This window comes from Nicotiana attenuata, unplaced genomic scaffold (assembly GCF_001879085.1).
Source record: "Nicotiana attenuata strain UT unplaced genomic scaffold, NIATTr2, whole genome shotgun sequence".
In the NCBI taxonomy this organism is placed as follows: domain Eukaryota; kingdom Viridiplantae; phylum Streptophyta; class Magnoliopsida; order Solanales; family Solanaceae; genus Nicotiana; species Nicotiana attenuata.
The window spans coordinates 7,698-27,050 of NW_017671718.1; the positions used below are offsets into that span (position 1 = coordinate 7,698).

Genomic DNA, 19,353 nt, shown 5'->3' on the forward strand with positions numbered 1-19,353 from the left:
AAGCGATACTATGTGTAACCATTTATGATTTCCTTTATGATGTAATTTGAACTACGTTTGACCTGATTCCCGTTTAAGAGTGGATACGTAGGCAACCTTATGGGTTCGGTCACAATTCAATCAAATTTTCATTTCCCCCCGCAATTGGAAACTGGGGCAGAATTTTGAGGAGGACCCTCAAAATTCCGAAGTAACTTCGGCCGATAACCGCAAGCAGCCGTCAGAAGCACCAGCCCAGTAAACTGGGGCAGAATTTTGAGGAGGACCCTCAAAATTCCAAAGCAAGAGAGGTTGCAATGTCTTGAACCGAGTCGCAGTCGTTGGTTCACCTAAAGAAAAACTATTCTCAATTATATATTATGTCGTATTTTTACTAAATCATGCATGTCTATTATCAAAATTGTTTTGTTAGCAATGCTACCCCGAGGATATGCACAGTATCACCAAAACAGAGCCGAGCGGGTCAAGCAAACGTCAGCGGGGATACGAACTTACCTTTTCCCCTTTACAGAACTCATGATTTTTCTTTGGGTGCAGGTACCCGAGTCGCAAACCATCGAATGCATTTATACACTCATACAACTTTCATAACCATCACCTATCTACAATTGCTATCCGCACACAATATCCCCAGCAGCCACAGTATTGAAATCAGCTATCAGCTAAGAGATTTTACTACTATTCGCCTTTTATTTCTCTGCATTGCATAAGGCTACCTTTCTTCCTTCCGAGACTAAGCTCTGTCTCCATCTGCATCTCTCTGCATTGCATAAGGTTACCTTTCTGCCTTCCGAGACTAAGCTCTGTCTCCATCTATATTTCACTGCATTGCATAAGGCTACCTTTCTGCCTTCCGAGACTAAGCTCTGTCTCCATCTGCATCTCTCTGCATTGCATAAGGCTACATTTCTGCCTTCCGAGACTAAGCTCTGTCTCCATCTGCATTTCTTTGCGTTGCATAAGGCCACCATCCTGCCTTCCGAGACTAAGCTCTGTCTCCATCTGCATCTCTCTACATTGCATAAGGCTACCTTTCTGCCTTCCGAGACTAAGCTCTATCTCCATATGCATTTCTCTGCATTGCATAAGGCCACCATTCTACCTTCCGAGGTTAAGCTCTACCTCCATCTGCATCGGCTGAAATATCGCCACTTCATTTAAATCCTACATCGGCTGAAAGATCGCCATTTTATTTACATTCTTGCACCAGCTGAAAGATCGTCATTTTATTTACATTCTTGCACCGGCTGAAAGATCGCCATTTTATTTACATTCTTGCACCGGCTGAAAGATCGCCATTTTATTTACATTCTTACACCGGCTGAAAGATCGCCATTTTATTCACATTCTTGCATCGGCTGAAAGATCGCCACTTATTGCATTTCATGGGCTGAAAGATCGCCAAACTGTCCAAAGGCATCATGGTTCGGAGGCATCATTCTCATAGCCCGAGAACATCATTTCATAGACGGCGAATCCTTTATTATATGCTTCATGGCCCAGGACGTCATGGTCTGAGGACATCATCTTAACCGTCCAAAGACAACATTCATGGTCCAACGGAAACTTGCATCACGTAAATTAATGCATAATATATGTTCGTATTGTTTATTTGCAGGTAAACCGGCTAGCAATGGCCATCTCAGCAGGAGCGATCCCACTCCAGTTCCCGCAGCCCTACTAGACTATAACCATCCACCCCAACCCGAATATCTCGTGCGTTTTTGAAAAAATCTCCATCGGCATATTCCGCCGATGGATCCTGAACTACATATGGCCCGATTCCTGTAAGACCAGGGATATGTAGGCAGCTCAGGAACCAGAGCACGGTCAAATTCTTCAAGCCGTTTCGTTCGGTCAAATTGGCCATCATATCTTTACCCGACAACTCTTTCATCCTTCCCGGATAAAGAGGGGCAGCTGTTGATACCCAATTTTTCCCTATATATTTTTCAAAATAACATATGCATGCATATATAAGTATGCCAAAGTGTTTTAGTATTTTTGCTAATTTCTAAAAGATTTTTAAATTCAATTTATTGCCCATTTTAGCAGTATAAAAACCAATAATTATTCCCAAAATTATCATTTTGGTGGATAATTTGTTTTACTTCCCATATTTATACCAAAATATAGTTCAGGTAATTTTATATATTTTTTTTAAAATTTATTTGGTATTTTAAAAGCTAAATTGCATATAATCGCAATTTTAGCCTATTTTAAGATTAATAGCATTTTATAACTATAAATTTGGTTCCAATATTTTTTAAATTAATATTTATATAGTATTTACTGATTCAGTACTTCTAATTTAATTTTAGAATCATTTTTACTATTTTTTATAAAATAAAAGGGAAAAACTGGCTATTTAAAAACTAGCCTCATTTGCATTTCAATTATAGCCAAATCGATCCCCTAATTGACCCAATCCCAGTCTTGAACCGGACCAGCCCAAACCCTAAAATAACCCGACCCTTAACCTGTCAACACGACCCGCCCGGTCAATCTTTTAATCCAGGCCGTTGATCATTTTGATTAACGGCCACGATTAGCCCTTACCTTTTTAATTCACCTATCCCTACCCTAATCCCCTCATTTCCATCTCTCAGCCGCCTTCAAACACTCTCCTCTCCCAAAACTCTCTCGAAGGCTCTTTGGAACCCTAGTCACCTTCTGCCCTTTTCAACCGCACTTTCACCGGGATCTATGGCTTCTCAGGTCATGGATGGCCTATACTCACCCCCTCCACCTTTAAACCCTGGGTGTTTGATGTTTCGAGGTCTGACCTCGATGGTGTTCTTTCAAATCTTCTCAGATACATGGCTTTGAGGCCTCTCTGGCCTCGCTCCGGCGTATCCAAGCATCAGGAGCCTATTTCTGACCTCTCCGACTCAAGATCGGACTCTCTTCCAAGCCTTTCTCATTTCTAGGGTTCCTCCGAAACCCCAACCCTCCGAGGTTTTCTCTGATTGTTTTCTTAAATCTATGATTCCCCAATTTTTTCTTCAAAATTACTTCTTTCCGATCTAGGGTTCCTGAAAAGCTTAAGATGTTTTCCTGACTCTTCCTTTTCTTTTCTTTGTATGTGTTCGTCTATACTATGTTCGTATATTTTCTTTTCTACCACGCATGTGTTTTCTTCTGCTTTCTTTCTACTATACATGATTCGTTTGTGCTTTGTGTTCTACTGTGCTTCTACACCAGGCTCACATGTTCATCCTGTTGTGTTTTTCTATGTCCTGTTGATATACTTTTCTGGTATGTTGAGCCCTTTTACTGTATGTGTTTCCTACTGAGTCCTTAAGTTCTTTATTGCCTTCTTTTAAACACGTTTCCTCTACTGTTTTCCTAAATGTCATACTGCCTCTTTTTCTTTTCTGAACTTGTGTAAGTTCCAAACTTTTCTTAAAACCTTCTACTCTCACTATGCTTTAAATCAGTTTCTTCACTCTATTTGCTTCGAATGTGCTATTATATCTGTTTGTTTTCTCATGGTCTCTGAAAGAGATCTCCGAGCATGTTTCAATTACTTGGCTCCTCGTCTCTGTATCTGATTCGACTTAGAAATCCTAGAATTTGGGGGTTTTGATGAGGTTGATTTTGTGTTTGAACTAGGGTTCTACTTTGGAACCCTTGACTCTCAGACTCATTTTGAGTCTATAAACTGAATTTGGGCCTCTTTGTTTGTGACTCTGAACTTTTCTACACTAGATTCTTTCTAATTAGCATGACAGTTCTTTCTTGTTTGACATGTCTGTATGCTTTATATATGAGGAATTCTTCCTTAAAAAAATGTTTTGCCAATTTGTGATTGATTCAAAATTCCTTTTAATAAGGTTCGATTGATTGTTACTGATTTTCTTTAATTAAACCTTTCTTCACCTTTTCTGGTTATATTCATTCATACTAAAACTCAATTTCGGATTTTTACTGGCTGTTGATTGATTGCCTTTCCTTATTTGCACAAACCGTGTTGCTATCAAACTCTTTCCTTAAATAGTTTCTGTGTATTTTCCCTTCTTGTACTACTTTGGAAAAGATTTTGATCAAATTCCTTCCTTATTTATTCTGCCCGTTTGAAATCAGAATCCCTTAATTAAAGGGAGACCTTATGTAATTGATTTCAAAACTATTTTCTTACCTTTTTCTTACTTGCTTTCTGCACTATAAAGGGCACGACCTTTCAACACTTTAAGACACCTTGAGTTCAATACTCTAACACGCATTACTTACTTTTAATTTCAATACTCTTATGCTTCACCCAACACTCTACTCTCTTCTGAGATATTCTAACTATTTGCTTGCAATTTGACTTTACAAGACTACTGCTTTTACTTTCTTGTTTCCCTGAAACTGGTATGTTCTAATTTAAGTTTCAACCTCATCCCAATGTGTTTATTTCACAGCTTATATCATCCTGTCTACTTTGCTGTCTATGCTTAGTGTTAATTATGTGTGCTGTTCTATTTGCATCTGTTTTCTGTTGTGAATCCCCATACCCCTATTCCCCTCTATGTGTTTGAGTTAAGGTTCAAGCATGGCAGTATCCAAATTGTTGTTCATGTTTGTGCTTGATCCTTTAAAGGATCCGAACTCCCAAACAACGTGGCTAACAGGCTGGTTGGGGTGTGCCAGCACTTCCAATTGCTGGGTATGACCACCAGCCTGTCTTGACTTTCCCCTAAACCCCTTTTTGCACTTACACTCACTCTTAGTTTCTAAGTTCTGCCCCCTCCTATGAGCCTTGCTTTGGGGACCTTGAGTTCCCTATAAACTTGGACATTTGAGGGCTGGCCCTTCCACACTGCACTATAATTCTGTAATGAATTTGGGTGTAAGCACTGCCCGGAGTTCATGAGGCTCTTAGGAACTCTGACACACCCAGAAAATGAGAAAGGCTTTGGAAATTGGATCTTTGGAGTTGGTTTATTTCATATTTCAGACCTGGAGTCTGAATCAGGCTCTCCTTGGTTGTTCTCTAATTTCTGATGTAATTTTACTCTTCTTGATTCGTTCTGGTTTGTAATAATTTTGTAAAAACATATGGGGATTTTAGTGAAAAGGGAAGGGTCACTCATGTATGCATAAGGGTAGATATCATGCTCTTAGGTATTTACTTCTGCAATCGTATCCTGCTTTCATTTCTGCATTCTCGAAATTCTGCCTATAGGTTTTCTGCATTTCTGCATCTCATATAGAGAACATGTCTATAGGATTCTGCATTTCTGCATCTCATATAGAGAACCTGTCTATAGGATCTCTTAAATTCTGCATAAACATCTATCACTAGGCAAACGGTTTTATAGGTTTAAATAACAAATTGCCTTCTAGATACCATGCCTATAGGACTCCTGCATTTCTATAAGCGTTTTTCAAACCAACGACGCTTAGAAAGCATGCCTATAGGAGTAATCAGCTGAATCTGAATCGTTTACAAGTCTAAAATCAGTGGTATCGATACTCAATACCTGCAGAACTTATGTTTTTCTATAATCAGCAAGCCTTCTTTAAAATCAGTGTACTCCTGCATTATTAGATATCATGCCTACAGGTTTCACCTAGGCAAGCCATTAGGTAATTAATCAACTGCACCAATCTTTGATAGTTACAACCAGCAGGTAGGCCTAATTCGGACTTCTTATCTGAAAATATGTGATAAATCAGCATGCCTTAACGCTTTAAGTTAATTCAAACCATAACCGGTACGTGCAAGACATGCTAAACAATCTGTCTTTAAGTGAGGAGGCCTGTCTGAGCCTTTTTAACTGCTATGTGTTTCCCATATCTGCTTTATGTGTTTTTGTTTGTCGCCTTAGAATTTTATCCTTTTAAACTCTGAAAAGCCCAAATCTCCCTTCCCCCTTAGGACTAGTAGCCCCGAATGCCTCCGGGACTGATAGGATTGGGACGGGTAGTAGCATGCAATAGAAAAACGAGACCATTCCGCGCTTTAATACCTTAACGGGGTGGGAAAGGGTAGATATGAATATGATGACCACGCGATAACACCACGTGTATAAACGGTTACCGGGTGTTGTGTGGGGTGATCCATATTATTTATAAACCGTAGGAGCCCCCCCTTCCCTTTACTTTTTAATCTTTCGGAATTTCTTTTTTTAAAAAAAAAAGAGAAACTGCTCAATTTTCAGCTTCTTTATCTTTTCTTTTACTTCAATTACTTGCATCAATTACTTGTTTATTTTCAGAACTTTAAAATTGCTTTCTTCCCAACTTTCAGCTTCTTTAACTTCTTTTGTTTCAGTTGCTTACAACCGTTATGTGAAAACTATCTCGCATTTACAATTCTTGCTTGTTCACTTGTCATTTGCACTTAAAGTCACAATTGTAGCATGGCCGGGAACCACACTAGTGGATCTTGAGGGGTGCCTAACACCTTCCCCTCGAGATAATTTCAAGCCCTTACCCAATCTCTGGTTTTTCTAAATCAAATTTCTTTAGTGTCCTAATGCACTTAATCATTAGGTGGCGACTCTTCAATTGCAAACCCAATTCCCAAAAGGAAATGAGTTATCCGTCCAAATGTCATAAACCCGATTTCGCGAGAGAAAGGGGGCATCGAAAATAACCTCTCCCAAGACTTCTTAGGCCTACTTCTACCCCCCCTCCCAATACCCACTGATGCTAACCTCTCGCACCTTCTGACTGGGGCTTCTATACTTCTCCTCTTAACATGCCCGAATCATCTCAACCTCGCTTCCCGCATCTTATCCTCCACAGGCTCTACTCTGACCTTATCCCGAATAACTTCATTCCTAATCTTATCCAACCTGGTATGCCCACGCATCCACCTTAACCTCCTGATCTCAGCTACTTTTATCTTATGGACATGAGGATTCTCAACAGGCCAACACTCTGCTCCATATAGTATAGTCGGTCTAACTACAACCGAACTTGCCTTTAAGTCTCAGCGACACATTCTTATCACACAAGACACTGGAAGCGAGCCTTCACTTCATCCCTCCTGCTCCGATACGGCGCGTGACATCCTCATAAATCTCCCCGTTACCTTGTATTATAGATCCAAGGTACTTGAAACTACCTCTCTTGGTGATGACATATATATCAAGCCTCACCTCTATATCAGCTACCTGGGTAACGTTGTTGAACTTACACTCTAAGTATTCTGTCTTGGTCCTTCTCAACTTGAAACCCTTAGACTCGAAGGTCTGCCTCCAGACCTCCAGCTTCTCGTTAACACCACCCCCATCTCATCAATAAGAACAATGTCATCAGCAAATAACATACACCATGGCACCTCTCCTTGAATGTGTCGCGTCAGTGCGTCCATGGCCAAGGAAAACAAAAATGGGCTAAGAGCTGATCCCTGGTGCAAACCCATCACAATCGGAAAGTGTTCCGAGTTTCCTCTCTTTGTACTAACCCTAGTCTTGGCTCCATCATACATGTCCTTAATCACCCTAATATAGGCTACTGGGACCCCTTTAGCCTCCAAACATCTCCAAAGCACCTCTCTCGGGATTTTGTCATAAGCTTTTTCTAGGTCAATGAACTCCATATGAAAATCTTTTTTCATTTCCTATATCGCTCTACCAATCTCCTCACAAGGTGAACGGCTTCCATAGTCGAACGCCCTGGCATGAAACCGAACTGGTTCTCAGAAATGGACACATTGCTCCTCACCCTCGCTTCAACCACCATCTCCCAAACTTCCATCGTATAACTAAGAAGCTTAATCTCCCTATAATTATTACAACTTTGGATATCACCCTTGTTCTTATACAGCGGAATCATCGTACTCAACCTTCATTCTTCCGGCATCTTCTTCGTCCTAAAAATGACGTTGAACAGCAGTGAGCCACTCCAAACATGCCCTACCTGCATTCTTCTAAAATTCCACAAGGATTTCGTCTGGCCCGATTGCTCTATCTCTGTGCATCTTGGGCATAACCTCCCCCCCCCCTCCCCGACCTCCTCTACTCTTATGCGCCTATAATACCCGAAATTCCGGAGAATTTCGGAGTGCTCAAAATCGCCCAACACAATATTCCTATCACCCTTTTCATTCAGGAGTTTATGGAAGTATTTCTATCAACCTTCGCCTAATATGAGCCTCTTCTATCAAAACTCTACCTTCATCATCTTTGATACACTTCACTTGATCCAGATCACAAGCCTTCCTCTCCTTCACCTTGGCTTGCCTGTATAACTTCTTGTACCCACCTTTGTCCCCAAGCTCTTCATACAAACACCCAAATACCACAGTCTTAGCCGCAGTAACCGCTAACTTCGCCTCCTTCTTAACCCTCCTATATCCCTCCCGGTTCATCCTCTTCGCCTCCTCGTCCATGCTCTCTATAAGCTTTAAGTACGCCGCTTTCTTGGCCTCCACTTTCTCTTGCACCCCTTCACTCCACCACCATTCACCTTTGCGGCCGCCAGAGAAACCCTTCGAGACCCCTCACACCTCTATTGCAGCTACTCTAATACACTCGGCTGTCATGGTCCACATACAGTTCACGCCCCCACTGCTCCTCCAGGCTCCCATAGCCAGCAACTTCCCCCCAAACTCCTGCGCTTTGTTATTAGTCAAGGCACCCCACCTAATCCTAGGCTGACCATACACAGACGACTTCTTCTTCTTCCTCACGATCTCTAAGTCCATCACCAATAACCTATGTTGAGTCCTGAGGTTCTTGTTAAAAAAAAAAAAATAGTTTTAATATCTCAAAAAGAATATTTAAATTGATGTCTAGATTCATTCTTTTAATGGGTCTTTATTAGACAAATTAATTTGAATATAATATTTTATTAACATTAAATGGGTATCAAAATCAGTTATGGTTTTATAACTTTGAAAATGCCCAAAGATTGGTCTTGCATGTATAACCGTTTTCTTAATGTTAAATTTGATAACTTTCATTAACTTTTTGAGAATAACAGTTGCATTTTAATGTTTCAATTCTTAATGCATTTTAACGTTTCAATTTAATGCTTTTTAACGTTTCTTTCTCATATTGTCTTCTTTGGACGTTACCTATCAGATGGTCCATTTGTTTTTGGACTATATATATAGTTTTGTGTTCTCATCTTCTAAGGTAGTGAAAAAATAAAGTAAAACTTTTCTATTATCTTGCTGGGTTATCTTTGTTAAACTTTGTTGTTTCTGCTCCTAGTTTATACTAGAAGAGTTTGTTGAATCTTGGGGGATACACCTTATTTTTATCACGGTGTGGGCGAAATATCCTTAAGGACAGTGTCCTTGACACGCCTTATTCTCTATAATCCATTATTTTTTACAACAGTTCTCACTCGGTATAACCTTGCAACCATGCAAAGACCCCAATCACCCTTCCGGAGGAGTAGATAATTAATTTGAGTCTTGGCCAATGAATTCTAGAAGGTGACCAAGTGCTCTTCCCTCTTCGAAAAATACGAGTTAGCAATCACCAAATCAAAGGCTTTAGCACAGTCCAACATCGAAGTACCGCCTCCGTTCCTAACTCCAAATCGAAAGCTGCCATGCACATCGTCATAACCCCTAGAGATCGCCCCAATGTGACCAAATCTCCTCCTATGAATAACTTCTCGGTGTGCGTAATGCCACGGATCAACCTGTCAAGGTCTTCCCAGAAACGCCTCTTAATCTCCTTGTCCAAACCCACTTGAGGCGCATAAGCACTAATCACGTTTAAAGTAGACCCTCCCACAATCATCTTAATAGCTATCAACCTGCCGTTCACCCTCTTAACTTCTACCACTAGCTCCCTAAGATCCATGTCAATCAAGATGCCTACCCCATTCTTACCCTTCACACGCCCTGAGTACCACAATTTATACCCATCAACATCTCGAGCCTTAGAACCCACCCATCTAGTCTCCTGGACACAAGCTATATTGATCTTCCTCTTCTGGAGGATCTTCGGTAACTCTATCGACTTCCCCGTTAGAGTACCTATGTTCCCGGACCCAACTCTCAGTCTAGTGATTCCCTCGCCACCTTTGCCCCCTGCCGCCACCTATCTTCTTCTATTCAAATTGTTACATATTATAGGAGACCATTTCCTCTATTGTGAGCTTGTAAATATTTGGCGTTTGTTGAGAATTTTAAAAACAGAGTTCGCAAATGTTCATTGAGCTTTTGCAAACCATAATTTTTTAGTTGCTTTTGCAAAGATTTCCAAATCTTTCAGAAACAAATTAGTTCTTGAGTTCTTAGAAGATTAGGTTAGCTGGAGTTTGGGAAAGAAAAAAAAACTTTCTTTACAAAAATAACTCAAACAAATAGATATTGCAAATTCGATTTTGGAAAATTTTCAAACAAACACCACCTTTGACATGTTCAAATCAATAATGCAATCATTTGACGAGGGCCCAAAATCATTGGCTGTTATTAATGAATTAAGCTGTACTTCAATTCAGAGTACCTCTCACCACACTGTGTGTCTTTATTTCATGCACGTAACAAGACATGTCAGTTCAAATTTCGAAACCTTTTCTTTTCTTAAAGAAATTCAAAAGTTTTATTTTTGAAAAAAAAATAAAATCAAAAGTTAACAACCTGTTAAGGAAGACAGGATGTGTAAAAGTAGGGTATCAAATGAGTGATAAGTAATATTTTTGACGAGTTGATTTTGTGTCTGTAGTAGGTCATAGTTCAACTTGGTTTAACTCATAATTATACTTTTACAAATCTACTTATCCAAGTAATTACATCATTCTCTATCTATCTTCGCCCCGCTCTTTGGTTAAAAAATCCAACAGATTTATCGCGTATTGAGGATGCAAATTCATAATAGGCATATGAAAGTAGTGTACGACAAAAAATAACCTTATCATTAAGTAAAATAATATCACATATACATTTCAATCTCCCCTCCCTTCTCTCTCTCCGCATGTACATAAACTCTTCCTCTTCTTCGAAAATCCCTCTTAGAAGGGTGATTTGGCAGCCATTGCATAAACCATTATTAATTGTAAATGTATCAAAACATATTCAATCACACACAAGGTGGACGTCAACAAAAACAACAACATATCCAGTATAATTCCACGGGTGGGGTCTGGGGAGGATAGTATGTACACAGACCTTACCCCTACCTGAAGAGGTAGAGAGGCTGTTTCTGATAGACGTCGACTCAAGAAAGGTGGAAAGGAAGAATAGGGGAGAAGAAGAAGAGGAAAGAGGGTGGAGAAAGAAGGAAGAGGGAGGCAAAAAGGAAAGATCAAATAGTAACCATCGGGGAGCAACAATATCCCGTAAAAGGGAAAAAAAGTAGCATCAAATAGTAATAATCAGGGAGCAACAATCCCTGTAGCAATTTTCAAAAACAATGGGCGTGGTTGCTAAGTACCAGATACAATAACAAACTAGAAGGAAGTAACTTTCAACCCACAACAAGAATATTACTAGTACTACTCGTAAACCTAGGAGAAACTCACAACTACCTATTAACCCACCACCTTAATCCCCGACCTCCATACCTTCCTATCGCTAGTCATGTCCTCGGTTAGGTGAAGCACCGACATGTCCTGCCTAATCACCTCTCCCCAATAGTTCTTTGGCCTACGCCTACTAAAAAATCAGGTTTTAGCGAAGGATAAATTCTGTAGCTAAACAGAAAAATCCATCGCTAATCTCATTTAGCAACGAACTAGCAACGGATTATCAAGAAGTTCTGCTAGCTACGAGCGTTTTAGCGACAGATTAACGACGATGTTCGTAGCTAATTCCAGTTTTTTTTTTGTAGTGTACCCCTGCCTTTCCTCAAGTCCGTCATGGTCAACCTCTCACACCTGCTGACCGGGCATCTATGTCTCTCCTCTTCACATGCCCAAAGCATCGCAGCCTCGATTCCTGCAACTTGGCTTCCACGGATGCCACTCCCGCCTTGTCCTAATAACTTCATTCCTGATCTTGTCTTTCCTAGTATGTTTACACATCCATCTCAACATTCTCATTTCTGCTATGCTCATCTTTTGGACATGGGACTTCTTGACGGGCCAACACTCACCTTCATACAACATAGTCGGTCTAACCACTATAGAATTTGCCCTTAAGTCTAGGCAGCACATTCTTATCACATAAACCCCCGAAGCTAGCCTCCATCTCATCCAACCCGCTCCAATGCGGTGAGTAACATCCTCGTCAATTTCCCCGTTGCCTTGGATTACAGACCCAAGATACTTGAAACTATCTCTTGTGGGAATGACTTGAGTATCAATCTTTACTTCTACTTCTTCTTTATGTCTCTCATCACTGAACTTGCACTCCAAGTATTCAGTTTTCGACCTGCTCAACTTGAAACCTTTGAATTCCAGCGTCTGTCTCCAAACTTCCAACCTAGCGTTAACACCCCCTCGCGTCTCGTCAATCAGTACTATGTCATCAGCAAATAACATACACCATGGCACCCTCCCTTGTATGTGTCGTGTCAGCACATCCAACGCTAGGGCAAACAAAAACGGGCTAAGGGCTGATCCCTGATGCAACCCCATCCCCACGTGGAAATGTTCCGAGTCTCCTCCCGAAGTCCTTACCCGAGTCTTAGCGCCTTCATACATGTCCTTAATCACCCAAATGTACGCTACCGGGACTCCGCTAACCCCCAAACATCTCCATAGCACCTCCCTCGGGACTCTGTCATAAGCCTTCTCAAGGTCAATGAACACCATGTGCAAGTCCTTTTTCCTCTCCTTATACTGCTCTACCAATCGTTTCACAAGGTGAATGGCTTCAGTAGTTGACCGTCCCGGCATAAATCTGAACTGGTTCTCAGAGATAGATACGCTTGTCCTCACTCTCTTCTCCACCTCCCTCTCCCAAACCTTCATAGTGTGACTCAGCAGCTTGATACCCCTATAGTTGTTGCAGTTCTGGATATCACCTTTATTTTTGTACAACGGAATCATCAAACTCCACCTCCAATCTTCATGCATCTTCTTCGTCTTGAAAATGACTTTAAACAAGCTAGTAAGCCACTCCAAGCCTACCCTACCCGCTTCTTTCCAAAATTCCACCGGGATCTCGTCAGGCCCAGTCGCTTTACCCCTGCTCATCTTCTGTATTGCCAATCGACCTCCTCACACTTAATACACCTACAAAACCCAAAATCTCTCCAACTCTCTGAGTTCTCCAACTCACCCAGCACGATGTTCCTATCCCCTTCCTCGTTCAAGAGTCTATGGAAGTACTCCTGCCATATACGCCTGATACACGCCTCTTCCACCAATACCTTACCGTCTTCGCCTTTGATGCACCTCACTCGATCCAGGTCCCGAGCCTTCTTCTCCCTAATCTTGGCTAACTTGTACAGCTTCCTATCCCCTCCTTTTCCCCAAAGTCCTCATACAATCTTTCATAAGTTGCAGTGTGTACGCAGACCTTACCCTTATCTTGAAGGTAGAGAGGTTATTTCCGATAGACCCCTGGCTCAAGGAAAGATGAAAAGAAAGCAAAGGTGGACATCAACACACTAATATTTTATCGGGGAGATCTCTATACATATTCGTTCATATTGTATCTCATAAAAGCTGAAGTTAGCTCGAGTAGTAAAAAAATACAACGGTAGATTTTACTTACCACCTAACCTACCTTAGGCTGTCTGGAATAATAGATGATACAGAACACAATGATGCTAACATTACAAGTTATCATCATTTAGATCATTGGAACTGTTCCTGAATCAGGTAACAAGAAATTAACTACACATTAGTTGAGTTTTCCAGTATCACATTTTCAACCGGCTAACTTAATTCCACTTCGAAGGCTATTATAAGGTTACATCCGCCTTCTCACCCGCCTAACTACAGGATTAACAGATTCCGCTGCCACACCATCTGCAGCCATATCCAGGCCAAAGATGCTGCTGCTACTCCTTTTCTTGCTAGACATCAGACTTGCCTTCTGGTCGACCGATGCAACTGTTTCCAGCAGCTCAGACAACAGTGAGGGGCAGCTCTCTTCTAAGTGCTTGAATCCTTCTGTCTGCATGACCACTGTTTAAAAAAAAATAAAGTAATTTAGCAACTACATGACAATAGGCAGAGGACCCCACAATGTCTTGTGTGGGCTAGCATATGCTTTAAAATATAGTCAATGTTGTACGAAACCAAGAATCTGCAACTAAGTGGTGCATGCTCCTGTGCTAGTAATGGAAGCAAGACGAGGGAGGAGTTTTTGATGTATCTCGAGGCTTCCCAGTTTTCTAAAATTCACCCTAATCGTTTATAGAATCATAAACATAATGGATTGATACGAACTGACATTCATGAAACAATTAGTTCAACGACTCAACTTCCACATTCCATTGATCCATAATTCTCCTAGTTATACACCACATTCAGCACCATATTGCAATAAAGCCCCTTGCATCTAAAGTTTTGAACACTAGAACATTTACCGACATACATGTACCCAAATAAATAGAAGTTACATTATCTCCCATCATTTGCTGTAAAGCATGCATCGTTAACATAGAAGCCAGCCCTTTTCCATGGTTAAAAGCCACCATGTATGAAAAGGAAAGCTACTTTATCATATTATTGATTTACCAAATATCCAATATAACATTCCCGTTCACATTGTCTATATAATGAAATGGCAGGAGATTATTGCTACTCTACCCATTATTTGAAACTTTGCATGAACCGGCAGACTTTATCTAATACTACACATTGTATCACTTCATGTTTCCTTTTGTCGATTGAAATTGAGGATCCACATCTAAGCAAAATGGGCATCAGAGACTCAATGTCGTAAGTCGTAACATAAACAAAACCCACCACCTGTCAAATCTGAATGTTCTTTCAACATACAATTTTTGGTTTAAGTATTTTGTTTCCAAGGGATGTAACTAAAGAAGCCAAAACCACTCAAATATTCTCTCAAGTTTTCCAAGCTAAGCATCAACTAACTGATCGGGAAGCCCAGATCAAATAATAGGAGTTGCTTTGCGCAAGGAACCTCACTTGAGATGCTCCACCAGCATCTCTACAGTGCATTTTGACTAAGGTCAAAAAGAAACTGCCTCTAATATACACCAATAAGATACCCATCTCTATAAACTTGAACCTTTGGCAACCAAGTTAGAGCAAAAATTATCCTTTCATAAAGGAGCTAGGACCTTATCATAGTAGTTCAAGAGACTATCATCATAGACTGGAAAACTACCATAAGATTTTTTTTTCCTGGCTTTAAATTTAAGCTGGAAGATATAAATTTGCCATACGAACTGACATAAACAAGCAGAGTTAAAGAACATGTCTGCAGTTAAATTAACTAAGAAAAACTATAAAAAAAAACATGACCTGAAATACCTCACCGCTCACATCTATGGAGTACACGCACCTCCCAAGTTTGTTGCTGCAAATTTCAAACAGATGGCCTTGAGCTGTGGGCAACAATGCAGCTCAGCAAGGGAAAGAGTTGTTGCCACTGTATCCACATTAACTTCTTCACACAATTTCACCTCACATAACTCTTTCAACCTATCTAAACCAAAGCGATCAGCTGCTGCCAATAGATGCTGCATCATTATCGTAGAAGTGCATGTTGAAGTAGAGCCAGTAATTTCACCTAAATCTGGAAGCTCATCAGAATAAATGTACTGGAGCATAGCCTACAAAAATGAAAAGAAGTCCACCTAGATCATCTCAGCTTCTAAGAAAGAACTGCAAGGTTGGGGCAAGTTACATGTAAATTTTTTATATTTGAAAACTACAAGAGGGAGAGAAACACAAGTTGGAGAAGCTAAGGTGCAAGAGCATGACCATAGAACAAGAAGAGTCTGAGACTAAAACTTAAGGGGATGAGACTACTTAGCTATATACTTGCTAACTTCATATTTTTCTATGCCCTTTATAAACAGACGCACATAAGAAGCTCAGCATACCAAAGGACTATCTAAAACATAGTGATACCAACTAAGTCAAAGATGGTAAATTTATAGAAAATGCTTAGCTCGCACAAACATTAGTGTTCTAACAAATTCCAATCAAAATCTCAGCCTACGCATCATATTGCTACATGCTGATTCAGAAAAATGAATGCCAAAAGTACTACAAGCTAACGTTTGAGAAGGAACAATGAAATATATTATAAACCAATTGCTTTCATCCCCACCCACCTTGTCCCCCTAAAAGAAAAATCCTTAAACAGTTGAACCTAAAAGTTTTGGGAAGTGCCTAAAACATAAAGACCTTTCATCTTTCAAATTCTCCATCTTTTACCTACTTTTAATTATATATGTTTCTTCATATAGCAGAAGAATCATGTGTATTAAAGCACGAACTAATTACCTTGAAGATTGAGGGTTCAATATCCTCAAGTTCTACTTTGTCTGTATTAGGATTCCCAATAAGGCCAAAGAATTGGGCTCTAAACACAGGAGACCGAGCAGCAAGTATCAACTTATGACCCTTAAATGTCTCTTCTCCAACCTGGAAAACTATGTCACAACCAAGTTCAGCATCCAACAAGTATTTGAGATTTTGGCCCATGTCTGATGGTGGAACTACAACACTATAATCTTTGGGCCCTTCAACGCGACTTCTGACAACTCCAACAGTACAGTGCATGGCAAGGCAATCATCCTTCAGGTAGTCAGAAGTTTCTAAATTTATTCTTTTGAAAAATCGTTTGTAACCCCTGTAAATACAGACAAGAAGTTCTGATGATGACCAGTAAAATAAAATGTTCTAAATGTATTTCAACAGCTCAGATTGAAAAGCTAATACAGTTTTCCAACTAGAAATTCGGCGAACTTTCTTGAGTTTTATCTAAGACCCACTTGTTACAGAGTGTACTCACGATATGTCAGCATTATCATATTTCAAAAAAAGAAAATACACACGGCGCAAACGAACAATTTCTTCCACTGAGGCACAGAGCATAAAGGGCTACTAGCGACAAATAAATGGTGGATTCATCACTAAACAATTATTTGGAAGTAACACAACGGAGAGGAGATGAGGTCACTCATGTAGCTGATCACCAAACACAGGAGAGTCAGTTATCTAAGCAATCATTGAGTTTTTACGAATAAAACTAGACAAATGGATCTTTCAATATGTTTTCATCATCATCAAGAAATCATCATCAACAACAACTATGCTCAGTCCCAAACAAGTTGGGGTCCACTATATGAATTATCACCGACCATGTTACTCCAGTTAAACTTCGGTATGTTCTCATTATCTACCTATTTAATTCAATCACAACTACAATGCTCAATGTGAGTCAGTAGGTTTAACAAGAACTTTTGGTTCTGGGCTATGCATATTAGTGACACCATGTCATAAATAAAGAAATAATAATTAACCTAGTCTTAACACTTCAACGGCATCAAAGACTTTTCCTTTTTTGTATAAAAGTACCATAGACATATTTTATCTACCCCAAGGTAAAGGTTTGGACGGGACATGCATCATCATAAACTCAAGAATGTACTCCCCAATTTTTTTTTTTTTTTTTTTTTTGGTACTCCCCAATATCTGGCACCCAAATTGATACATTTACGCACATTGAACATAGGGAAAACCATAACAGCCAAAAGAGAGAAAAACAACAAAGATTTCAGAAACACAGTGGCCTGAAGTTTGAACTACAAGAACTGGACTTCAGGATACAATCTTGACGTTCGAATAAGCAGGTATCTGCCACTCTTTTTAAATTGTATTTCAAATACATTGCAAATGTTGGCTATGTCATAAAGTAGCTACCGATGCACGTACGAGTAAATGTATTTTCCAAGTTAGCTGATATTTGTAAATAGGATTGTGACCATTCTCACTTCAATGACAAGCATTGAGATCAAACTTTGACATTATTACCAGGGACCAAAGATCACATTCAGTAAAGCACCATAGTTAAACAATTTTTACACTACCTGTGAACCTACAACAACCCTCCTACTGTTTTTTTTATAACCGTGGTGTCCGGGCCAGCTTGCACGCACCTCGCCTAATTCCACGGGCCACCTCCCACCAGCCCCACCAGCGACTTATCCGGGTAACTCTGTCCACCAAGGCTTAGACAGATAGAAAGAAATCACCTAGTGTTTTTTGCCTACACAGATATTTGAACTTGAGACCCCCTGGTTCTCACCCACTTCATTGACCACTAGGCCACACCGTTGGGTGCAACAACCCTCCTAGTTTATCCAGGCTTGGAATCAAATACAATTCAAAAACCTAATTACATACAATTAAACCCCAACTGAAACATAAAATATTATTCCAATCCAAAGCATACAGCTAATAGCGAACAAAGTACCATATAACCATTAACATAAACATAAAACGTACCACATGCTCCCTCTATATTTCAAAGTATAAGGCCCGCTTTCTAACGCCCGATCAAAATGGCTATGAACTTTATGTTTCCCTTTGCCACTTTGATCCAATAACGTCAACTCAAACAAGGCCCTAACATCAGTTCCTTCGCTAGCCAATGCAATGAAAACAGAAACATATACAGAAGAATCCTCTATGTTTTTACCATCAGGGTAAAAATAAATGGCCCAATCATAACCACCCACGGTAAAAATGTCGCTTGATATGTATTTACCAGGACCCATTCCTTTGGCCAGAGAATAACCCCTGATGGTAAAATGGTGAGACCCATTTACCGTTTCGTTTACTGACTTGGAGGAAGAATCGTTGTCGTGAGAATTTTGGATCATTTCATGGGACTTGAAAGTGAAATCGTAAGAAATTGAGGGGAAAGGTAACCCTAGAAGGGAATTGAAGGTTAATTGGATGGGATTTGAGGGAAATTGGAAGGAGAAATTTGAGCTGGACGGAAAATTTGCACAGGGAAAGGGAAAGGGAAGAAAAGAGGAGATAGAATTTAGAAGTGCATTAATTTGGTTTTTGGGGGGGTTTTATATGCTTTGGGATTTAGGAGTTTACGTTTGTTAAGAAACAAAGAAAAAAGATTAGAAGACAGGAAATATTATTATTGTCGTAAAACCTATAGTAATTGTGAATGTCCAACCGTGGTCCTACTTTCGCCCGTGATTTTAAATAACCTTCCACTACTCATTACTATTATGATTGTAACTCTTACACCTCCATAACCCCTCCCTCTAATCTCCATGATCTCAATTGTTACTGTCATGTTTAAGACAATCCTTTTGTAACCTTCTATGTAATAGTATAAATAAAGGCATGAAATGTGATATGGGACACACTTGAACACTTGATGAAATAAGAAAGTTATCTCTTCTTCTCTTATTCTATTACTTATCTTCTTGTTTATATTGTTACTTTGAGCTACATTTCTTAACACGCTATCAGCACGAAGTTGAGCTCTTTTCGTTGTTCAGGTATACTTGTTTATTCTGTTTTCTCCGTTGTATATTTTAATTTCAT

At 39.9% G+C, this 19,353-nt stretch overlaps 1 protein-coding gene across 4 annotated transcripts; it reads right to left on the reverse strand.

Moving 5' to 3' along the window:
* Nucleotides 1-13,486: 13,486 nt before the first annotated feature.
* On the reverse strand, nt 13,487-18,896 carry LOC109209839 (BTB/POZ and MATH domain-containing protein 3-like). 4 transcript variants are annotated; one of them, XM_019373184.1, is made up of 4 exons: nt 18,286-18,896; nt 16,279-16,627; nt 15,329-15,599; nt 13,487-13,977 (listed from the first exon to the last, which is right to left on the reverse strand). In XM_019373184.1, the coding sequence occupies exons 1-4, from the start codon at nt 18,660-18,662 to the stop codon at nt 13,760-13,762; spliced, it is 1,215 nt and encodes a 404-aa protein (XP_019228729.1). In that variant the 5' UTR covers nt 18,663-18,896; the 3' UTR covers nt 13,487-13,759. The 4 variants fall into 4 exon arrangements, with proteins under 4 accessions (XP_019228729.1, XP_019228730.1, XP_019228731.1 ...); XM_019373185.1 differs by having other exon boundaries at nt 15,298-15,599; XM_019373186.1 differs by having other exon boundaries at nt 13,891-13,977; nt 15,303-15,599.
* Nucleotides 18,897-19,353: the final 457 nt, after the last annotated feature.

What these genes read in the sequence shown, in the direction of transcription:
- LOC109209839 (XM_019373184.1), bottom strand. Translation starts at nt 18,662, where the DNA reads ATGATCCAAAATTCTCACGACAACGATTCTTCCTCCAAGTCAGTAAAC. An exon ending in TTGAACCCTCAATCTTCAAG is followed by an intron (nt 15,600 to 16,278) that starts GTAATTAGTTCG and finishes TCATTTTTGTAG; the next exon opens with GCTATGCTCCAGTACATTTA. An exon ending in TGCAGCAACAAACTTGGGAG is followed by an intron (nt 13,978 to 15,328) that starts GTGCGTGTACTC and finishes TTTTTTAAACAG; the next exon opens with TGGTCATGCAGACAGAAGGA.